The 20,172-nt window shown below is 35.9% G+C and overlaps 1 protein-coding gene across 4 annotated transcripts in view; it reads left to right on the forward strand.

Annotated features, from left to right (window-relative positions):
- Positions 1-20,172, forward strand: part of LOC148867495 (putative histone-arginine methyltransferase CARM1) — a 47,049-nt gene that overhangs the window by 16,127 nt on the left and 10,750 nt on the right. For 2 of the 4 annotated variants that reach the window (XM_088978747.1, XM_088978749.1), the window contains exons 9-14: positions 5,663-5,717; positions 8,258-8,341; positions 14,798-14,875; positions 15,287-15,390; positions 15,482-15,654; positions 15,741-15,892. In XM_088978747.1, coding sequence (XP_088834873.1) covers positions 5,663-5,717; positions 8,258-8,341; positions 14,798-14,875; positions 15,287-15,390; positions 15,482-15,654; positions 15,741-15,892 — 646 coding nt within the window. The remainder of the gene's footprint in view (positions 1-5,662; positions 5,718-8,257; positions 8,342-14,797; positions 14,876-15,286; positions 15,391-15,481; positions 15,655-15,740; positions 15,893-20,172) is intronic. The other 2 variants (XM_088978748.1, XM_088978751.1) reach the window with 1 other exon arrangement.

Genomic DNA, 20,172 nt, shown 5'->3' on the forward strand with positions numbered 1-20,172 from the left:
GAGAGTAGGTTTCAGTCACTCCATCCCAAATCTCCTTAGCAGTATTTGCCCGTATAATTTTTTTTTTTTGCAATTTGAGGTAACGTAGAATTACACAGCTAGGACATTACCATGTAATTCTCTTGCACCCATGATCAAGGAGATAGGGTGCCAAGGGTTTTGCAAAGTATTCTTTGGCATTATCAGATCTAAGAATTTTGATATTGGTTTCAAATTGAGTAAGGATAATCTGATGGAAAGCTTGGGTCAGAGAGGGGATCTCATCTCGAGAGTGCATAAGATAGACACATGAAAAGGGGGTATAGTCATCAACAAATAATAAGAAATATCTGTACCCCCATGGCCCCATGGTGGGAGTATGGTAGGGCCCCCAAACATCGGTATGCACAATCTCAAATGGAAGGTTGCTTCTTTTATTACTTAAAGAATAAAATGATCTACTATGTTATGCAAATTCACAACTTTCACATTTTAACCCAGACACTTCTACTGACTCAAATAAGTTTGGAAAAAGACTCTTTAAAGACCCAAAAGATAAATGACCTAAGCGGTTGTGCCAATGCATAATCTTACTACAAGACTAAGAAACAAACAATTTCCCTGCTTCACTCTACTCCCCCTGTGAATCAAGGTTTAAAATGTCGATGTCGATAGAAATGTCGCTCACCAAAATATAGGACATATGTTGGAAATGTCGAGGGGAAATATTGTAAAAATTAGAGACATTGTGGAAATATTATGAAATATGCAAAGATATTTTGTAAAATGATAAAAGAAGCATTAATACATATTTCTAGATTATTATCTTATTCCCAACCATTATATAAAGCTAAGAAACTAAGATCAATAACAAATTAGTAAATGATGATTTATTGATTTATTATGCATTTTGATGTTTTTACAAGGTTATATGATATTTTCTTTTCTTATTTTTAGTTCTGATTTATTATAAATTCTAATATATTTATTTCACACTAGTAAATAGAAATACATTTATTCTGATTTTTAAATATTAAAGTTATAATACATTATGTTTTATTTTATAAATTTAATAAACTGATTCTCCTTTTTGTAGTATTAAGATTATGATAAATTCTGATTTCTTATAAAACTTAGTGAATTTATTATGATTTTTAATACTAAATTTATACTAAATTATGATTTAGTTTAAAATTTATTAAATTTATTTTGAGTTTTTATATTAAATGTAGAATATGGTTTATTATAAAATTTAATAAACATTTTCTGATTTTTAAAAATATTTTAAAAATACTAACTAGTTAATATTTTATTACTTGAAAAATATTTTATGTTTTATATTATAAAGTAATTAATTTATTCTTTTGTTTTTATATATTGTTAATTCTTTTTATAAATATTTTATTTGAAATATTAAATAGAAATATTAATGGAATAATATATATTAATATACTGTATTATATTAATATAATATGCTAATATATTATATTTTTAATGTACATTAGTTGACATCCTGTCGACATTAGTCAACATCTTGTCGACATAATAGGAAAAACTGCATTTTTTTTTGGTTATTTGGACCGATTTGGTCGACATTTCCGAAATATAGGAAATGTATACCGATATAATGTAATTTTTATATTACCATCCATTTTCATGTCGGTGAGCCTCGACATCGACATATGTCGGGCGACATTAGCAACATTTGAAACCATGCTGTGAATGTTCTAGCAGGTAGACTCCATTCATCTCAAGGCCAATCCCAATCACCTTCGTTTCCAGATCCTGAAAAATACAATGATCATGGAAAAAAGTTACCGAACAGTTTTGACTTTTAGTAATACTAATAACTGAAAGTAAGGTAGCACTAAGCTTGGGAACATGCAAAGCTGAGGTAGGGTAATAGTATCTAATAATCTAATGTCTCCCTTGCTAGAAATTGGTACAAGAGAATCATCAACAATAGAAACTTTGTCTCTCCCAGAGGATAAACAATAGGTGCTAAATAGAGTAGATATGCTGGTCATATGATCTGAAGCACTTGGATCTATTACCCAGGAAGGTCTAGTATTACCTGGGACAGAAGCATGACAAACAGTAGCTCTTGTACTTGTATGAGCAAGGGCTGAAGTAGGCTGTTGAGCTGATGTAGGTTGAGCTGAATTACTAAATTCATTTTCTAGTTGAGTTAGAGCAGCTCAGACTATGGGTAGGGTATCTAGAGGAGTGCCTCTTGTGCCTGATGAAGTTGTACTATCAGTGTTGACAGCCATACTAGCATTCCCTTTCTTATTTCTGATCTTTGCTAGAACAAGATGAGGGTGCAACTTCCAACAGGTGTCCTTAATATGTTTAGGTTTCTTGCAGTGTTCACATACCAAGTCCTTCTTAGCTTCCTTCTTCTTATCCCCCCCTCGATTTAAGTCTAACTGCTACCAAGGCTGATTCGGAGGGTTGTTGCTACAACATAACCTTTCTCCTAGTTTCTTCACTATGCACTAGGAAATAGGCTTGTGATAAAGTCACACTATCTCTTATCAACAACTGTTGTCTCACAATGTCAAATTCAGAGTTCATACCAACTAGGAACTCAAAAACTCTGTTAGTTTCAACCTGCTTTCTATATGTTTGTGCATCTTTCTGACTCTCCCACTCAATTGTTTCAAGATGGTCAATTTCATGCCACGGGGATTTTAAGGTTGAAAAGTAAACAGAGACCTGCTTCTCTCCTTGCCTCAGATTTTTAACCTCACATTTTAGCTCATAAGCCCTAGCATCATTAAGAGGCTGAGAGTAGGTTTCCTTCATAACATCCTGTATTTCCTTAGTTGTTTTGGCCCACAAGTAGTTTCGGCTGATGTGTGGCTGCATAGAGTTGCACAACCATGTCATCACCAAACAATTCTCTTGGACCCACCTAGCATAAGTAGGGTCCTCCTTGGAGAGTTGCTTCACATCCCCTAGCAAGAAATTCAATTTTCCTCTACTCCCAATAGCCATCATGGCTGATTGGGCCCATTTCAAGTAGTTTGATCCATCAAACTTAACAATTGTAATCTGAAAGGTGTTTTTAGTCATGTTACTTGAACCACCAGTCCCAAAAGCACCTTCCCCTTGGTTCTTGTACTCCATTAGTTAAGAAGAGGCTTTAAACTACTGTGACAAGAAAAAACTGTATTCAAGGCTGATAACAGCCGGCCTAGGACAATGATTTTGCAGTTAGATAACAATCAACTACTGTCCTGGGATTGATATCAGTCCTGAGATTTTCTACCCGTACCTCTCTGAATGAATAACAAACTCCTTTTTGAGTATCAATTTCAAGAAAAAAATACTTACTTTATGAAGAAAAAAGCCTAGAAAACTGATTTACCTTCAGTCTTCAAACTTGATCAATCGATTATTGTCAGCACCTTAAATCTTGATCAAAGAACCAAGAAAAAACTGATCGACACCTCCAATCTTGATCAAGAATTGATCTTGATCACTCAATTCCTGCCTGATTCTTCCTGATTACAAGAAGCCCTTTCCAATCTTAGGACAACTGCTAAGGCCTTCTTGCAACATCCAAGAATCAGCCGAAATAAGGATCTTTCTGAACTTTCAGCCCTAAACAATTCTCATGTGGTCGGCTGAATTAAATTCACATGAGAAACCCTAGATCTAAGGCTCTGATACCAACTTGAAAGAAGAAGAAGAAGAAGAAGAAGAAGAAGAAGAACTGTTTACTGTATTACAGGTTTGAAGAGAAGAAGAGAGAGAGAGAGAGAGAGAGAGAGAGAGAGAGAGAGAGAGAGAGAGAGAAGGGGTTCAATGGTGAATGATTTTCTGCCCCATACACTCCTTTATTTATAGCTTTTAGGATCCTTAGAAGAATAAGAAATAAACAAAAAATAGAAATAATAAGGCCAGCCAACCCAACTTAACAGAAATTAGAAACTACTAAAAAGAAATTAGAAACTACTAATAAAAAAAAATTAGAAACAACTAGGTGTGGGTATGAAACCACACACACTAGAGCTTGAGTGTGGGTATGGGACCCCACACTCGTGGCTAACGAACTATTTCTTCATAAACTACATATACTTTCATGCTATTAATGCAATACTTAACACTTCTCTCTCTCCAAGAAAAAGGAAAGAAAAGATAAACTAAATATACTTCTGTACTTTCTCTCAGTGGCATTGGTTAACCTCATAGGACTAAATTAGTGAGTGGCTTTTTATTCAAATTTTCCCACTATATAAATCTTTTTTGATTGTTCTCTTGGGATAGGATAATTAAGTCTTTTATTCTGAGTTTTATGCCCTTTAACTTATTTTATGCTAGGCCATGTATTTAATCATTTAAGCCTAACTAATTGTTGAAAGAAGGTCTGGTTAACTAGAATTATTCATGGTTGGGTTCTAAACGTTGACTGTGTGGTGTAGAACAATGTTCCTGACTTCCTGTTATATCTGAATGATATTTTTAGGCACCTAAATGTTTTCAGCATTCAAGTGTAAGCTGCATCTTACTTTTTTCTTCTTTTTTCCTGGGAATTGGAAGTTTAAATTTGATTGAGATGCAAGACTAATAAATTTGTACATACACCTATCTATTTGAGTTTCACAAAACCAAATTTCTAATTGAATCTCACTTGTCTGGATGCGTTATATATGGGCTGTATACTTGTTATCAATTATAAGAATTTGTTCCATTCCACCGCCAGAGGACGATCAAAAGAAAATGTAAAATATGTTCCAGAGCCAAGTTAGAATTTGTATGTTAGGTAATAGAATCTTAGACTTTTTTTTTTTTTTATTATTTCTTAAATTTCAACCTTTAAATGCATTCCAATTGTGGGGTCCACCAAATGGATAATAAATTGAATTTAGTCTCCCTCTTCCTATCTTCCTCTCCTCTTCCCTATATTGGTATATGAATATCTATTTCTTCTTATTTACTAGAGTGAGGAACTTTTTCTCCCTTTCCTTCCCCCTCCTTATGTGTATCTTTTGTCATATCCTTTTCATTAGCTTTTCATTTGAGATGGAGTCACATTTTCATTTGAATTGCAGATAAGGAAATTTTCTTTACGTGCTTGTCATATAATTTTCTCATTTTTGGAAGTCATTCTTTTCTAAATTCTATAAAGTATTTCTTTCTTTTATGTTCTTGAATTATTATTCCTGTAATTTTGATATAAATTTTGAATTGTAAAATAGATTTCTAGATGCATAAAGAACTATATCTTCAATGCCCTGTTATATTCTTGCTATTAGGCCCATGAAACAATTTATTGGTTGTTAGTCACTGTGGTTGTGTTTCTAGTTTGTTTCTACTCTTTGTAGACTTCAGTCTAATGAAAACACTAGACTTGTCAGTATAATTTTCAGATTATTTCAGAGGCTAATCACAACCAATCATCATTGTGATACTTTCTCAAATTTCCTTATGCCATGGCAGTCATAGGATGGTAACTTGTTTTGCAGCTTTTCAAATGCATATCATTAATCATCAATAAATGAAGAATGAGGACTTGCTTTTTTCTTTTCTTTTTTTTTATGTTTATTATACCTTTACTGGTTGGGACAAGACTTTGATGATGATGATTGTAGCTTCCTGGTATCTAATGTTTCTTCAGATTTATTGTATCAATTGCTTTTTGGTTCTGACTTGTTAAACTGTGTTACTGCTCTAGGATACACATGGCACCATTCAGTGATGAATACTTGTATGTTGAAGTTGCAAACAAGGTATTTTTAGTCAATGCAATTATCTGTTCATTTATTGAGAAACACTTTGATTCTTCCACTGATACACTGTTGAATATAATCTTAGTGATGTATGTCTGCTTCCTCTAAGGCTTGAGATTATCATTTCTCGAAATGAGTCATTGTTGGTTCCTCCTTTGTTTATCATGTTGTAATAATCGTGAACATCAGGTTTCAAGAGAGAAGTTTAACTAATCTCCAAAGAGAAGGAACCTATTTTCTTCTTTTTACATGACATTGGGAACTTCATGTTAGTAAACCTCTTTGATCTAGTTACTGATGGGGGGTGGGCCCTTTCATATTTAATCATTAATACAATTGTACTTTAAAAAGGTCATTACCCAATCCTAGTCCCATCTATCTGGGGCCTCATGAAGGGTGAACTGGACTTAAACCTACCCCTGTTTTTGCACCAAGTGTAGAGAGGGAACAAATGTTCTGGGCACAGTTGTAAGCAAAAAGAAAAAGAAAATCAAGTGGACTTGTATATATATATATGTATATATGTGAGCTTATTCCTTTATAAATAATAAAATTTGACAGTTACAGAAAAAAGATTTTCAGTTCAGGTTACATAAGGACACGATGACAGTAAGGAACAAGGAGATTTATGAATATTTAAAAACAACTCTAGAATTTATAGTTATGCACAAAATTTCAGTACATATGAGAATATAATCTAAGAAAAATGTTTTAATAATATCTATAAATTGGTGGTTGTCCTATGAGCTTGTATTTTTTTGGAAAATGACCATCCTTCGAAGTACTATTTTGTATAATACTTATGAAATAGAAACAGCTAGTAAAATACAATGATACTAGCGGTGACCTGTGCGATGCACGGGCTGCTTTTTAAAAATGTATTTTAAGGGAAAAATGAAGTAATAGTGACTTACCAAAGTTTTTATATATTTCTAGTTCTTTACATATAAAATATTAGAAAAAATGAATTTTCTTTTCCTTTTAAGCTATTGAGATTCAAATATCACTGCCACTAAGGTTGGGGGAATAGACTACCCTCCACTGTAGTCCTATAAAGCAAAAAAATGTGCTTAATATGAGATCAATATCCAAGTTAAAAAACAATTTCAAAATTGAACTGACAAAGATAACCAAAGGCTCATGTTAAGTGCTTTCTTACTACATTTTATTGTTGAACCAGAAGAATCCATGAAAAACATCTCCATTAAATAAATAAAAAATAGAGAAAAACCTAATAATCTATGAAAAGGAGAAATGATTTCTTTAGACTTTTATAAGAAGAAAATTAGTTCACTCCATGTATAATGTATTAGAGGGCAAATCTGGGTTTTGACATCAGTTTGTGTCCAGGCTAGGGTTCATATTTATTGGCCCTTGACCTAACCCAATCCATCTATACCCCTACTTTAGAGGTGTCAATGGAGATGTTCAGTCACAGCTCAATGGCAGGGGGCATGGGAACTCTATGAGGGATGTAATGTGACAGTTGAAGAGGACTAAAACTATGTTTGGATGGTAAAAAGGGTAGCAAAGAACCCTGGCAGCATAGACACACCATGAGAGAAAAAAGAAGCCTAGGAAGAGGAATGATTATCAATGCCTATTGAGTCCCAAGGGCAGCTAATGACTTGGCAGTTACATTGGCCAAGAATGGGTGAACAGGCATGAAATTTTTCAGGGTCAATTATGAACAAGGAATGTAACATGTAAACAAAGGGTTAGATACCAGTTGCTGGCCTAAAAAGAGGGCTGCTAGGCAAGCTTCATTTTAAATTATAATTATTTTTCTCCATAATGAACAAAGGTTCTCATTTACCCATAAAAAAGTGCCTATGGAAGTAGTTTTTGCCTTGTGATGTCCTGTTTATTGATTGTTTATCGGCTGAGTGTAAATTTGAGTTGATTAAGTAATATATTATTAATATTACTTTTTCTTATTGAACTTTGGGTTAATATGATTTTGATACATATGGTTGACACTGGAAAAAAGTATAGGAATATTTTCCGGAACTAAACTTTGGTTATTTAGTTTTCTTTCACATTTAGTTAACCTGGTTGATGATTTCTAGTTAAGATGAAAGAAGTATTGTCTTTCCAGTGTCTTCAGTCTTCACATTTATGTGTTTTCATGAATATGAAGCTGCACGGTTTGGTTGCAGAAAAAATGTTGATACCTCCCAACATGGATAAACTAGTCATACAAGAAAAAAAAGATCACCCAGTGTTTTAAATTTTGAAAAATGGGGATTGTGTCGGTGCTTTATTGAGCAGTTGGAAATTTGCAGCAATCATGGTTGCAGCAGATGTGAGCTCAGTGAGTATGGTATAGAGTGATATTGTAACTTTCACTATGGATTAGTTTCCTGTGGGAGTTCTTATCTGTACAGCTTGTTTGTGTAGTTCCATTTGTAAATTTTGCTTCTTAATATTTGCAACTTTGGTTTCTTCCAAAAGGTTCACATTTTTTTTTTTTTATATTGTTTCCTCACATCTTACTCTAACCCTTGGTCCTCCGTATGTTTTTCCTTTGGGGTGTCTAGGCCCTCTTTTGGCAGCAGCAGAACTACTTTGGCGTTGATCTCACTTCTTTGTATGGATCTGCATTTCAAGGATATTTTTCTCAGGTACGCATGATTGCTCTTCTCTGAAATATATTGGTGCCATTTCTGTTTGCAATCATGAACCTTAATAAGCAACTGGCTGTGACACCATTTTGCAATTCTATCCATTTATATATGATGAGTTGAAATCTCAAGTATCAACTGGAAATCTTATAGGCTTTAACATGGTCTTTATTAATGTTATACCATCTAAAAAATTGAATTACCGAAGATGCATCATGAATATAGTTTGTACTTGCTAATAGTCACACCTCTAAGTAGGATATTTATAATTTGCTTGTTTGTCTCCAATACCTTTGACGCCTCTATATCTTTTGGTTTTTGTACTTTTGTATTTGCCCCTTTATTGTTACCATTAATTGCATATTTAACCTGAAGCAAATATATTATCATGCTCGATGAAGCCAAGAATGCATGTTTCGTTGGGGGGGGGGATATTGATTTGATTCTGTTCAGCAAAAATGTGTTTTCTATACATGGATCATGTTAAGAAACTTAAATACACCTTGTCAGGGGTGTACCAGATGAATGCGCTTGATGTGGGAGTTTTTCTGACAAGGAGTAGCATGACATAATATGTGTCCAGTGGATCCAAGCATTCATTACAGAAGAAGAAACAATGCTTTAGAGCACACACAAAGGAATAGCATGACATTATACATGTCCAATAGATGTTTGCTTTTCTTTTTTTTTTTCTTTGAGGGTTTTCCTTTTTTGATCATAAGAGTGATGCTCCCTACATATGGTAGATCTGAGCACAGAAACTGATTCCCACTGGTGCAAGAAAAAGTGGATTGGGGAGTCTGTTGTGCACCTCTTTCATGAACATTGTGCTCTCTACAAGTAGTTACTGAGATTGGTTTTCATCACTTGAAGTGCTTAATACTGGTTTTAGCATCTAGGATGAGGAGATTCCAGTTAATTGTATGGTCATCTTTTTGGTAGCTGGAAAACCATATTCCCCCTCCCTTTGAATTAATCAAGAGAGAAATGCAGCCATTACAACAGTGTTACATGGACTTTCCTAAATAGGCAAAGTGTCAGTGGCTCCTTGGTGGACATGCATTAGGCAAAGGGACGCTTGTACATATGAGTTTCCTCTTTTTCCTTGTTCATTTAACATAAAAGAATATCTAATATATGCCAGTATTGACAATCTTTTCTTCTTTAGTATATTGCTCGACAAATTCATGTATAAAATTACTAATTTCGTTGACTTTTATAGTTACCATGGGTGTTTCTCAATTTCTTTTTGGAAGCAAAAGAAAAAAAAATGCCTTAGAGTAGAAGAATACTTAGGTATTTCTTCTATTACCCTAAACATGCCAATATTAGCACTGATGGCCATGGATGTAACTCATTGATCGAGCAACTAATCAGAGTTCCTAAAGTTCCTCGTAAGGCCTGTTGGGAAACTTGTCACACTTGGACTAATCAATCTTTATTGTTCAAAACGAATAGTGTCATTTTTGTAATTTTCTAATCCTTCCGTGTTCTCATAAACTCAACAAATCAAATCAAAATTTTCTCGTTCTATCTCATTCTATTTCAGAGTATCCAATGCCTCCTCCACTTAGTTCTGAATTTTAAATAGCATTGATGATCAATTCCGTCCTGGTTTCTACTTTTTTGGTAATAAAAATAAACCCTTAGATTAGAATAATACTCAAGATCAATTTCATCTTTGTTTCTACTTTCTAGGTAATAAAAATAATGGTATAAGACTTATACATATCCTGAGTTTTTGGTAATTTACTTAAACATACCCTGAGGTTTTAGATTGGACTTAAATATACCTTCTTCCTAGTGTATTAAATGTATACAGTAGAAAGACTTTTTTGTCCTCAGTTAATATATGAAATCAAAATGGATACAGTAGAGACTTGAGATCCAGTTTTTATTTCTCCAGAAAAGAAAACTGGGAGAAAGGAAACCCAGTTTTTATTCCTTTGGTGGTGGAAGGCTGATGCCTCCTAATCTGAATAGCTCATTTATCAAAATTCTGAAGGTGTTTGGGTCATACAAGTACACACCATAGATTTCTCATCTGAAGAAGAGTTAGCTTGGAATTCTAACACTTTTTCAGCATTGTTTCACTGTCGTTAGACAAAGATGAAGAATGCACTAAAAGCAAATAACATGTTCAAAGCCATCACACTTATACTTCCAAACGAATAAAGCCATGGATAAATGCTGGTTGCTTTGCCTTCTAGGCAAAATTTCAAAGTAGCATATTCATCAAAAAAAAGAAAAAAATTTCAAAGTAGCACCAATCACCAGAAATGAGGCCTTTTTTTTATGTCAGATCAGAATCTGCAGAAACTATCATTTCATATGTAAAATGTTTAGTCGACCATGGTTCATTGTAAGATAATTCATTCAATTCAATGGGACACCATCAACAGCATTGCAAGAACGGCAGAGGAGGAAGCATACCGGTGTTGGAGCATTTTGGTGGCATCTCTGGTACAAATGATCTGCTTCAATTCAAGAAAGAATGGAAAAATAGGGGTTTTCAAGTTTTAAACGGGCGAGATAATGTTACATATAAACTAAATGAAACTCTTACTAATGAAGGGTATATTTAAATCTAATGGGGTCAGCCCGTAAGGTATATTTAAGTCTATTCGAAAAAATCAGGGTGATGTTTAATTCAATTTATGAAAACTCAGGGTATGTTTATATCTTTTACCCTAAAAAATAAACCTCTAGATTTACTCATGCAACCTTGTGTATGTGATGTAGGCTGCAATAGGGGTCCTAGTAATTTAAGATCTGGTGGTGGGCTTTGTGGGGTGAATGAGGGGCTGTGGATGATTAGACGAAGAATATGGATGGAAAGCAAGTATAATGCTTTCTGTTTAACAAGGAATGAGTAAGAAATTAGCAAGAAAGAGGTGAACTCTTGCTGCTAGGATATACAACAAAGAAACAAATTGCTTAGAAGAAATAAGAGAAATTTCTAGTAACAATCAAGAATTCACTAAACCAAACTTTATTTCTTCCAATCGGCTTTTCTTGAACTCCAATTACAATGACTATTTATAGACTCAATTTAATAAAATAAATAAAATTCTAAGATATAAACTATGTTATTAAGACACCGAAATAAATAAAAAACTGAAACAGTACCAATATACTAAACCCAAAAATTCGGAAATTGATATAGGAATTGGAAAGCTGACTTGATCCTCCATGGATTCTTTCTTTGCTTCCATTTCTGCATCACATGTATATGATAACAGGATTTGCAATACATGGAATTTTTAATGGTAAATACTAATTTGGATGTGTTCCCAAGTTCATTTTTCATACTGTCAGGTGCCCAAGTACTCTTGGAAACATTTTGAGTTCTGATTCCTGTGTCTATGACCATGCACAATAAGTCACAATAAGGGAAGATGGCAGAAAAGCCACAGGGTGAGAAGCCAACCTTCTATTACACCATAAAACAAACAATTTGAAGTATATTGGCTCTAATACATCGCCTACGTATGGCAAAAGAATCAGCTGGTTTATTGGATTATTCTGGTTTCTGATGAGACATGATATTTACCTTGATGCCAAAAAGGAAAAAGAAAACCAGTGCCTCTCTAATGATATTCCAAAGATACTAAGCTCCTTCTCCCCCTTTTGGCATTTATCTAATTATCACTTGTGACTCACTGTCAACCTCCACCCCTAGATCTGTAGGTTTTGGAAGAAGGATGACTGATGTTGTTGATAATTTGTTTGTATTTGAATAAAAATCTTCCTCTTTTGATGTCATTAGAGTGTATCCTTGCTTTCTTGACCATAGATGATGAATGATGTTGTTGATAATTCATGTGTATTTGAAAAAAAATCTTCCTCTTTAGATGTCATTAGAGTGTATCCTTGTCTTCTTGCCTATAGATATTAATTTTGAAGGAGATGAGAGGCATTAGTTATGGTGGTCTAGGAATGGTCTGATTGGTGTGCTCCATTCACCTTGCATGAATGCCTTGTAGTATTGAGCCTATCCTACCTTTTTTTTGGGTGAAGAGGGGGCCCAAGGGGTGTTCAAGATGCGACCTGATGGGAAATCTTTTGGAAATGGCACATTTTGGCTTGGTGGTGTATCTTTTGATGATGAAGGCTTGATGTGGTCATGTCTGCAGGCCTTAATGTTAGGGATGCAACTTGGGATGGGTTGGGGTTAGGAATTTGTTAAATTTCTAATGGGCCTGAACCCTGTGTAGGTGATTTTTTTTTTTTAAAAATCTGGCAACCCAACTTGCAGCCCTACAATGTCTACACATGTAGGCCCAAACCCACAAGTCCACAGTCTCTTACTAGCTTAATTGAAGAAAAAGAATACGTGGATTTTCCACCACTTGACAGTTTCTTATGGAGAACATACTATTAGATGCTGTCTTACTTTTCAGGCTAAGGTTTTGCCTCAGAAGCAAACCCATCCATCACTACAAAAGGCATTATTCCTCATTTTAGAATTAATGAAAGCTTGCCAAAATTTTTTCTGCAACTTGTGCTCAAAACAAAGGGTTTCTTCTTCCTTTGGTGGTGAGACTTTTCTGTCCTGTTTTCGGTCTGGAGAGACACCATTCCTAGGTGGTTTTGTGTAGTTTGGTTCTACCTGTTGTTGATTTTCCTTCGATGTCACTTCCTTTATCCTTCTTGTTTTCTTTTCTTTCTGGTGAAAGCACCATTAACATTAAAGGGAAGGGCTTGCCACATTAAGAAGGAGATGGAATTGGTTGGGGTGACTGTGGTCACCCCTTGGGGCAGTATGGTTTCTGTACATTTTTACTTTTTCTCTTACTAATGAAATTAAAGATACCAATAAAAATGCTACCATTTAAGGTTTGCAATTTGAGCATCAGAAACTACCTTGGTGTTCATGTCTTTGTTGTAATGTTGCCTTTGATCTGTGCCACTACCAATGCTGCATCATTTTGGTCTTTAGTGGGTCACATGGGGGGGGGGGATTTGTTGCATTTGATGGAGGTGCCTATTTCTTGAATGGTCTTAGGATTGCCAAACACCTTTGCTTCCTTGCAATACTGGTGGAAGTGAACTTGGGAGGCACAGTTCATTGGAATAATATTCGTTGCAACTGTAGTTGGATGTTCCATCATCTCTAACTAAGGTTAGAGGTCGTCTCCATATTCTCTCTTATCTGATAAGGTGGATTGGTCCTTAATGCAAAAGTTGCTAAAGGTCCATTACCAATGACAGTCCTGGACAACCAGGGTCTTGGGAGGGGGTTAGACTGGATACAGGCCTAACAATTCACATTTTTGGCACCAACTGGCCACTTACAGGTTTGAACCTCTGTTTTCATTCTTGTGGGCCTGAATGCAAAAGATGCTGATTAACATTATATGGTGTTGGATATTTTTTATTTTGGGAAAAAGGTTTAGTAGTTGGGTCAAATAGTGGGATTCCATACAATGCCTGTCATATTTCTTCCCCTCTGGAGAGATGACGTGGCCAATCTGATTCATCAACCAAATAAGGTACCCTCCGGATTAGCCATCTTTCTCTTGCTCTTGATTCTCAGGATTACCCAATTATTCAATCCTATAGGCTGCATTAGCCCTGTACCCCACCTTTTCTAAGTGTTCGCCACAGTTAGTATTGACTATTGAATGTTTCAGTATCTTATTGTTAAACTTCCCCTAAAACAAGGCTTTATTCTGACAATGTAGCAAGGGTTTTGGAGCTCAAATTTGGCCCATAGATAGAGCAGAGTGGGAGGAATGTGTTGGGCCATTTTGGACCTTGAACTAGTTTTCAAGCAGAATATTCCTTAGTTGTTAGGTCTTTGCTAAACAATCCAACCAGCACATCCACCCCCTTTATTTTATTTTTGACAAATGTGTGTACTGTATTAAACTGCAGAAGGAAAGGAGCCAAGTCATACAAGTCTTATCTGGTCTATAACTCATGATTTAATGTACAGTATATATGGCCTTGAACAGCATAATTAGATGGGAAGATAATGCTTTGTTAGTGATCACATTCAAAGAAGATAATCTTCGATTTACAAAAATAACAAATGATCAAAAGTTCAGTTTGTGAGTCGCTTGGGTGGCATTCAGTAGCACTGAATTGATCACTGAACTCTGATTTTTTTAATTCTTTCAGATGTTTGACACTGATATTTAGTTTATATATATACTCACACACACACACACAAATATATATATATATATATATATATATATATATGTATGTATATATATATATTATCATATTTTCTTACATGAGCAATTAATTTTTTTTATCGGTTAGGCATTTTCACATTACTCCTTGTGTTCAACCCTTTTTGTGCAATTTTCTTTGTTTTGGTGGCAATGACTTTTCATTTTGACCATGTCAAAAAAATACTGGCAGTTATTGTACTAGTTATGATGCATATATCATTGTAATTATGATTTAATCTTTTATTTTTCTCCTAATTCATTTATTGTTCAGCCTGTGGTGGATGCATTTGATCCAAGGTTGTTGGTATCACCAGCCATATCCCACACAATTGACTTCACTTCTGTAAAGGTATAATTGGCTCTTGGAATAGATCTGTTTTCCGCTTGAAAGGAATCTTTTAGGCTCCTTTTTTTTGTTTTTTAATCTGTGTTCCCTTTGTCACTTTGTGGAATCTTTTGTTTCTTGTAGCTTTCTCGTCTGAAAATGTTCCTTCAGAATAGTGCCAACCTCTCATTTAGCCATGCACCTTCAAAGCACTACCAGATTCTCATCTAAGACATGCATATTCAGAACAAACTCCTACTCCACCCCTGCACCCCTACCAAAAAAATGGCGTAGATCCTTCTCTGTCAAACATTTCTCTTGACTCTTCCTTTGTCTATCCCCTTGAGAAAAACAGCTGTCTTGTCCATGTATATTCAAAGAGGAATTTTTTTGCTTCTCAATACATGTTTGTTCATATTTTCTTCAATTCTGTAGGAAGAAGAGCTGTACGAAATTGATATCCCACTTAGTTTCATTGCCTCTGGGGGCACTAGAGTGCATGGGCTTGCCTGTTGGTTTGATGTATTGTTTAATGGGAGGTAATCATGGAGCCTTTCTTTGTAATTCTCTTTTTTTGCAGCTCCTTTGTGCTTTTTATTCTTGTAATCATCCAACTGGTTTAATCTGCAGTACTGTACAAAGGTGGCTTACCACTGGTCCTGGTTCACCTACAACACACTGGTACCAACTACGTTGCATTCTCTCTCAGCCAATATATGTTATGGCTGGCCAAGAAATTACAGGACGATTTCACATGGTTGCTCACAATGCTCAGAGTTATACTATATACCTAACCATGTCAGGTTGGAGAATTTGTTATGCTCTTTGTTTGTACTGTTTTGGCATTGATGAAGGGTTGCATCAATTACTAACATGTAAGTTCTAAAAGCTAAAATGTATGGTGCTGGTGCTGATCAAGGAGGAATACTTCAGACTTCTTCATGCAAACTTGATCTAAAAGAACCATATTATCGAATGTCGCAACCACAGGCATACACATGGACCCAAGATCAGCAGCCACATCAACTAGGTCATGCACAGGTTTGGCTCCTGTCACATGTGATTTTGTAGGCATTAAACTCTCATTATATGTTGCAAATGTTTGGTTTGGGAATGCCATATGCAGCATGGGGCTTGAAGCAGAATCCTCCCAGGGTGCAATCACCCTAGTCTTGTACTTGTCATCAATGGTAACCTTTTAAAACGTGCCAGACAACACTGCTAGTTACCATCACTCCTACCTAGGGCTGTGAATATGTCGAGCTTTGCCAAGCTGGTTGTGGGATCCTAGACTAATAATTAGTCTCAGGCTTGGTTTTGGCTCATTTTGAGCCTATGGTGATGAGATGAGACTTTGCCTTCTAAGTATTTGCCAGGTTTGGGCTTGTCACAGCCTTGTATTAGCCTGTTTAAATCAAGATTTTGTTAAGCCTCTTCAATTACTAATGTATACCTAACAATTTGAGGCCCAGAATTATTGTTTTACTAAAAGAAAGAAGAATAAGCCAACTAGCCAAGCTTAAACGAAGCGAAACTGCCCTAAGCTGGCTTGGCTTACTTATACAGCTCTTAGCTCTAACTCAGGCCATGTTCAAGTTTGTTTCTGGAATATTAGATATTAGCTGATAACTGAAAGCCCTGTTTGGTTGTACTTTTCAAAATATTTTTTATACTTTTGAAAGTATGAAAGTACAAGGTTGCGTTTGTTTGATGTTTTTTACTTTTAAAAAGCACGGAGTAGAAGTATAAAAACCAATGTTTAGAGAACCAGTCTAGTCATAGAGCTGGATAAGGGAGAGGTTCACGTGTCATTGGTTCAACCGAGGTTGAATTGTGATGATGTGGCATATATTTTTATATATTATGGGTTATATAAATATTATATATAATATATTTGACAACTTTTAATATACTTAAATGTGGTGGATGGATGGCAATTTCCCTAATTTTTAAAGCAAACAACCAAGGTTCAAGTCTCTTTAATTACATTTTCTTTAAAATACGTGTGTAATAAAGTAACATATACAATAAGCCATTAAATAGCACAAGCAAAGAGGTGGATTAGTGGTAATTAAGCAATATATGAAGATAAGAGGTCACGAGTTCAAGTCTTGTTACACTCATTTTAGAAATTCAATTACTTGGGGACCTAGGCGGTTTCATGAAACCGGGACCAGTTTTCCTGTTAAATCGGATGGTCAGCTGATTTTCATCGGTTTTTAGACATGGCCCAGAGTCACGGTTCAAGCAGTTCGATCGTCCGGTTTAGTCTGGTTCTCTAAGCATTCAAAAAAACACAAAAAGAATGGAGTCGGTTTTTGATACTTTCTAAAACATGTGCACCAACCACACGTGTAATGCTTATAAAGAAGAGCCAGAAGGAAAGAGGAGTGGGAAGGAAGATTGAAGGAAGTAAGGTATATTTGAGGAAGAAAGGAAAGCAAAGTGAGTTAGAGAAGCTTAAGTGTGGAATAAATTATGAGAAGAAGGAAAAGAGGAGCCTGAAAAGAAAAAGAGGGGAATACTAGGCAGTTATTGATAAGGGGTCACAAGAAGGTTGAAATGAAGATAATTGGCTGGAATGTAAGAGGTCTATGAAGTGCCAAAAAGATGAGGGCAATGAAGAATACTGTTAGAAAAGAAAGACCAGATCTGATCTTGATTCAAGAAACCAAATTATCAGAACTGAATAGAAGATGGATAAGAAGTATTTGGGGAGCCAGGGGCCTAAGATGGTCGTATGCCCCATCATGGGGAGCCTCAGGAGGGATTTTGACCATTTGGAGGAATGAGGAAATGGAATGTGTGGAGGAATTGATTGGGAGAGAATGAATGGTAACCAACGTATATGGTCCTAACTCCTATAGAGACAAGGAGGCTTTTTGGGAGGAGTTATGTGCTATTAGGGGAATTTGGGAGGGACCATGGTGTGTGGGAGGTGATTTCAATGTCATCAGATATTCGGGGGAAGCAAACAACCCGAATCAAGGAATCACTACCAGCATGAGGAAGTTTAATAGCTTAACTGATTCCTTTGAATTGAGTGAACCTCTGATGCTACCGGTGGACTATACTTGGTCAAATTTTCAATGCCCCCCAACCTGTTCCAAACTGGATAGGTTTCTCATTACTCTCGATTGGGAAGAATTGTAGGGCTCAATAGTAGTGAAAGGGCTACTTAGGGTTACTTCAGATCAATGCCCCATTTCCATTGAAAAGGAACTTCCAGGGGGCAGCCCTACTCCATTTATATTTGAAAATATGTGGTTTGAGGATCACACATTTAAGACCAGATTGAAGGATTGGTGGCGGGAACTCAGACCTTTGGGGAGTATGAAAATATTAAGCTTTGCTAGGAAATTAAATAGGCTAAAAGGGAAAATAAAAGAATGGAATAAAGAGCATTTTGGGAGGGTAGAGGAACTAAAAATAACATAGTGAGAAAGATTGAGGAGCTAGACAAGAAAGAGGCTATCAGAATTTTATCAGAAGAAGAGAGAGAGGATCGATGGAAAATCAAACAAGATTTGGAAGAGATATTAAGGAATGAGGGAATCTGTTGGAGATATAAATCAAGGTGTAAATGGTTTGTTGAAGGAGATGGTTGCACTAAGTTTTTCCACGCAATTGCAAACGGAAGGAGAAAGAAAAATCTAATCCTTAGTGTGGAGGAGGGGGGGGGGTCAGGAAGTAAGAGAGAGCCACGAGATCACAAGGATCTTTGTAAACCACTTCAAGGAAATTTTCACAAATTCAAGCGGGGCGACTTTAGAGCTACCAAAAATGGAAGGGGATAGGCTTTCAAAAGAGCATTCTCTTTTTTTTTTTTTTTTTTTTTTCTGGAAAGGAATTTTACTTTGGAAGAAATCAAGGATGCAATCTTCTCCATGGAAAGATCTAATGCCCCTGGGCCAGATGGATTTTCAATGGCCTTATTTCAAGAATGTTGGGATTGGCTGAAAACTGATATTCTAGAAGTGTTCAATGAATTCATTCTCAAAGGAGAGAGGTGTCTCGAGGGGTGAATGCCACTGTTATCACTTTAATTCCGAAGAGGGAGGCCAAAACTCCTAAAGATTATAGGCCAATTAGCCTTATTGGGAGTGTATACAAAATTATTTCAAAGGTTCTCTTAGAAAGGATCAAGAAAGTGCTACCCTCGATCATCTCACCTTTCCAAGGTGCCTTTGTGGAAGGAAGGTAGATTGTGGATCAAATTATAGTGAGTGTGTTGCAAAAAAAAGAAAGGGTAGAGGAAAAGGGTTGGTGTGTAAAGTGGACCTAGAGAAAGCCTACGATATGGTTAACTGGGAAGTTCTCCTTCAAACGTTAGAAAGCTTGGGTTTTGGAACCAAATGGAGATCTTAGATTAGGGGATGTTTAAATTCTGTCCATTACTCAATTCTTATTAATGGTGCAGTGAAGGATTTATTTTCGGTTGAGAGAGAATTAGGCAAGGAGACCCCTTATCCCCTTTTCTCTTCACTCTAGTGGCTGAGGTGTTAAGCAGAATGGTGGCGAAAGTTGATTTCCAAGGACTGATTAGAGGGTGGAGGATAGGTAGGAATCAAGTGGTTGTTACTTACCTCCAGTTTTGTAGATGACACAATCCTTTTTTGTGAGGGAGGTGATGAGGAAGGAGTGGTAAACCTAAAGTTGCTATTGGATAACTTTGAGGGGCTGACTCCATAGATTTGCAGAGATTTTGGGGTGTGAAATTAGAAGTTGGCCAATTAGCTACTAGAGTTTACCTTTATGAGGAAACTCTGGATTAGAAGGGTTTTGGAAACCAATCATTTAAAGATTTTCTAGGAAGCTAGCTTTGTGGAAGAGGAATTATATCTCTCTAGGTGAAAGGATAACCTTGACTAGATCCACTTCGGCGAACCTCCCTATTTACTTCCTTTCAACCTTTAGAATACTCTGTAGAGTAGCAAGGGAACTTAGAGAAATACATGAGAGATTTCCTCTAGGACCCAAGAGAGGAGAGGAAGGTTCACCTGATTAATTGGGATCAAGTTAAAAAGCCCAAGGATCAAGGGGGGTTTGGGAATAGGAAACCTTTCACTCAGGAACTCAGCTTTGCTAGGAAAGTGGCTGTGGAAATTCCCTTTGGAGAGTGACAGATTGTGGCACAAAGTCATTTAGAGTTTTCATGGTTTGGATGGAAATGGTTGGGATGCAAAAGTTGCCCCTCATGTTTCTTCAACTTCTCCTTGGAAAGCAATTTATGAAATCTACCCTACCTTCCTTAATTCAATTTGACTTGATGTGGGTCAGGGCAATAAAGTTCATTTCTGGGAAGACCTTTGGGTGGGAGA

The sequence above is a fragment of the Nelumbo lutea genome, chromosome 3 (genome assembly GCF_056320005.1).
Source record: "Nelumbo lutea isolate HS-2025 chromosome 3, American lotus-T2T, whole genome shotgun sequence".
NCBI lineage: Eukaryota > Viridiplantae > Streptophyta > Magnoliopsida > Proteales > Nelumbonaceae > Nelumbo > Nelumbo lutea.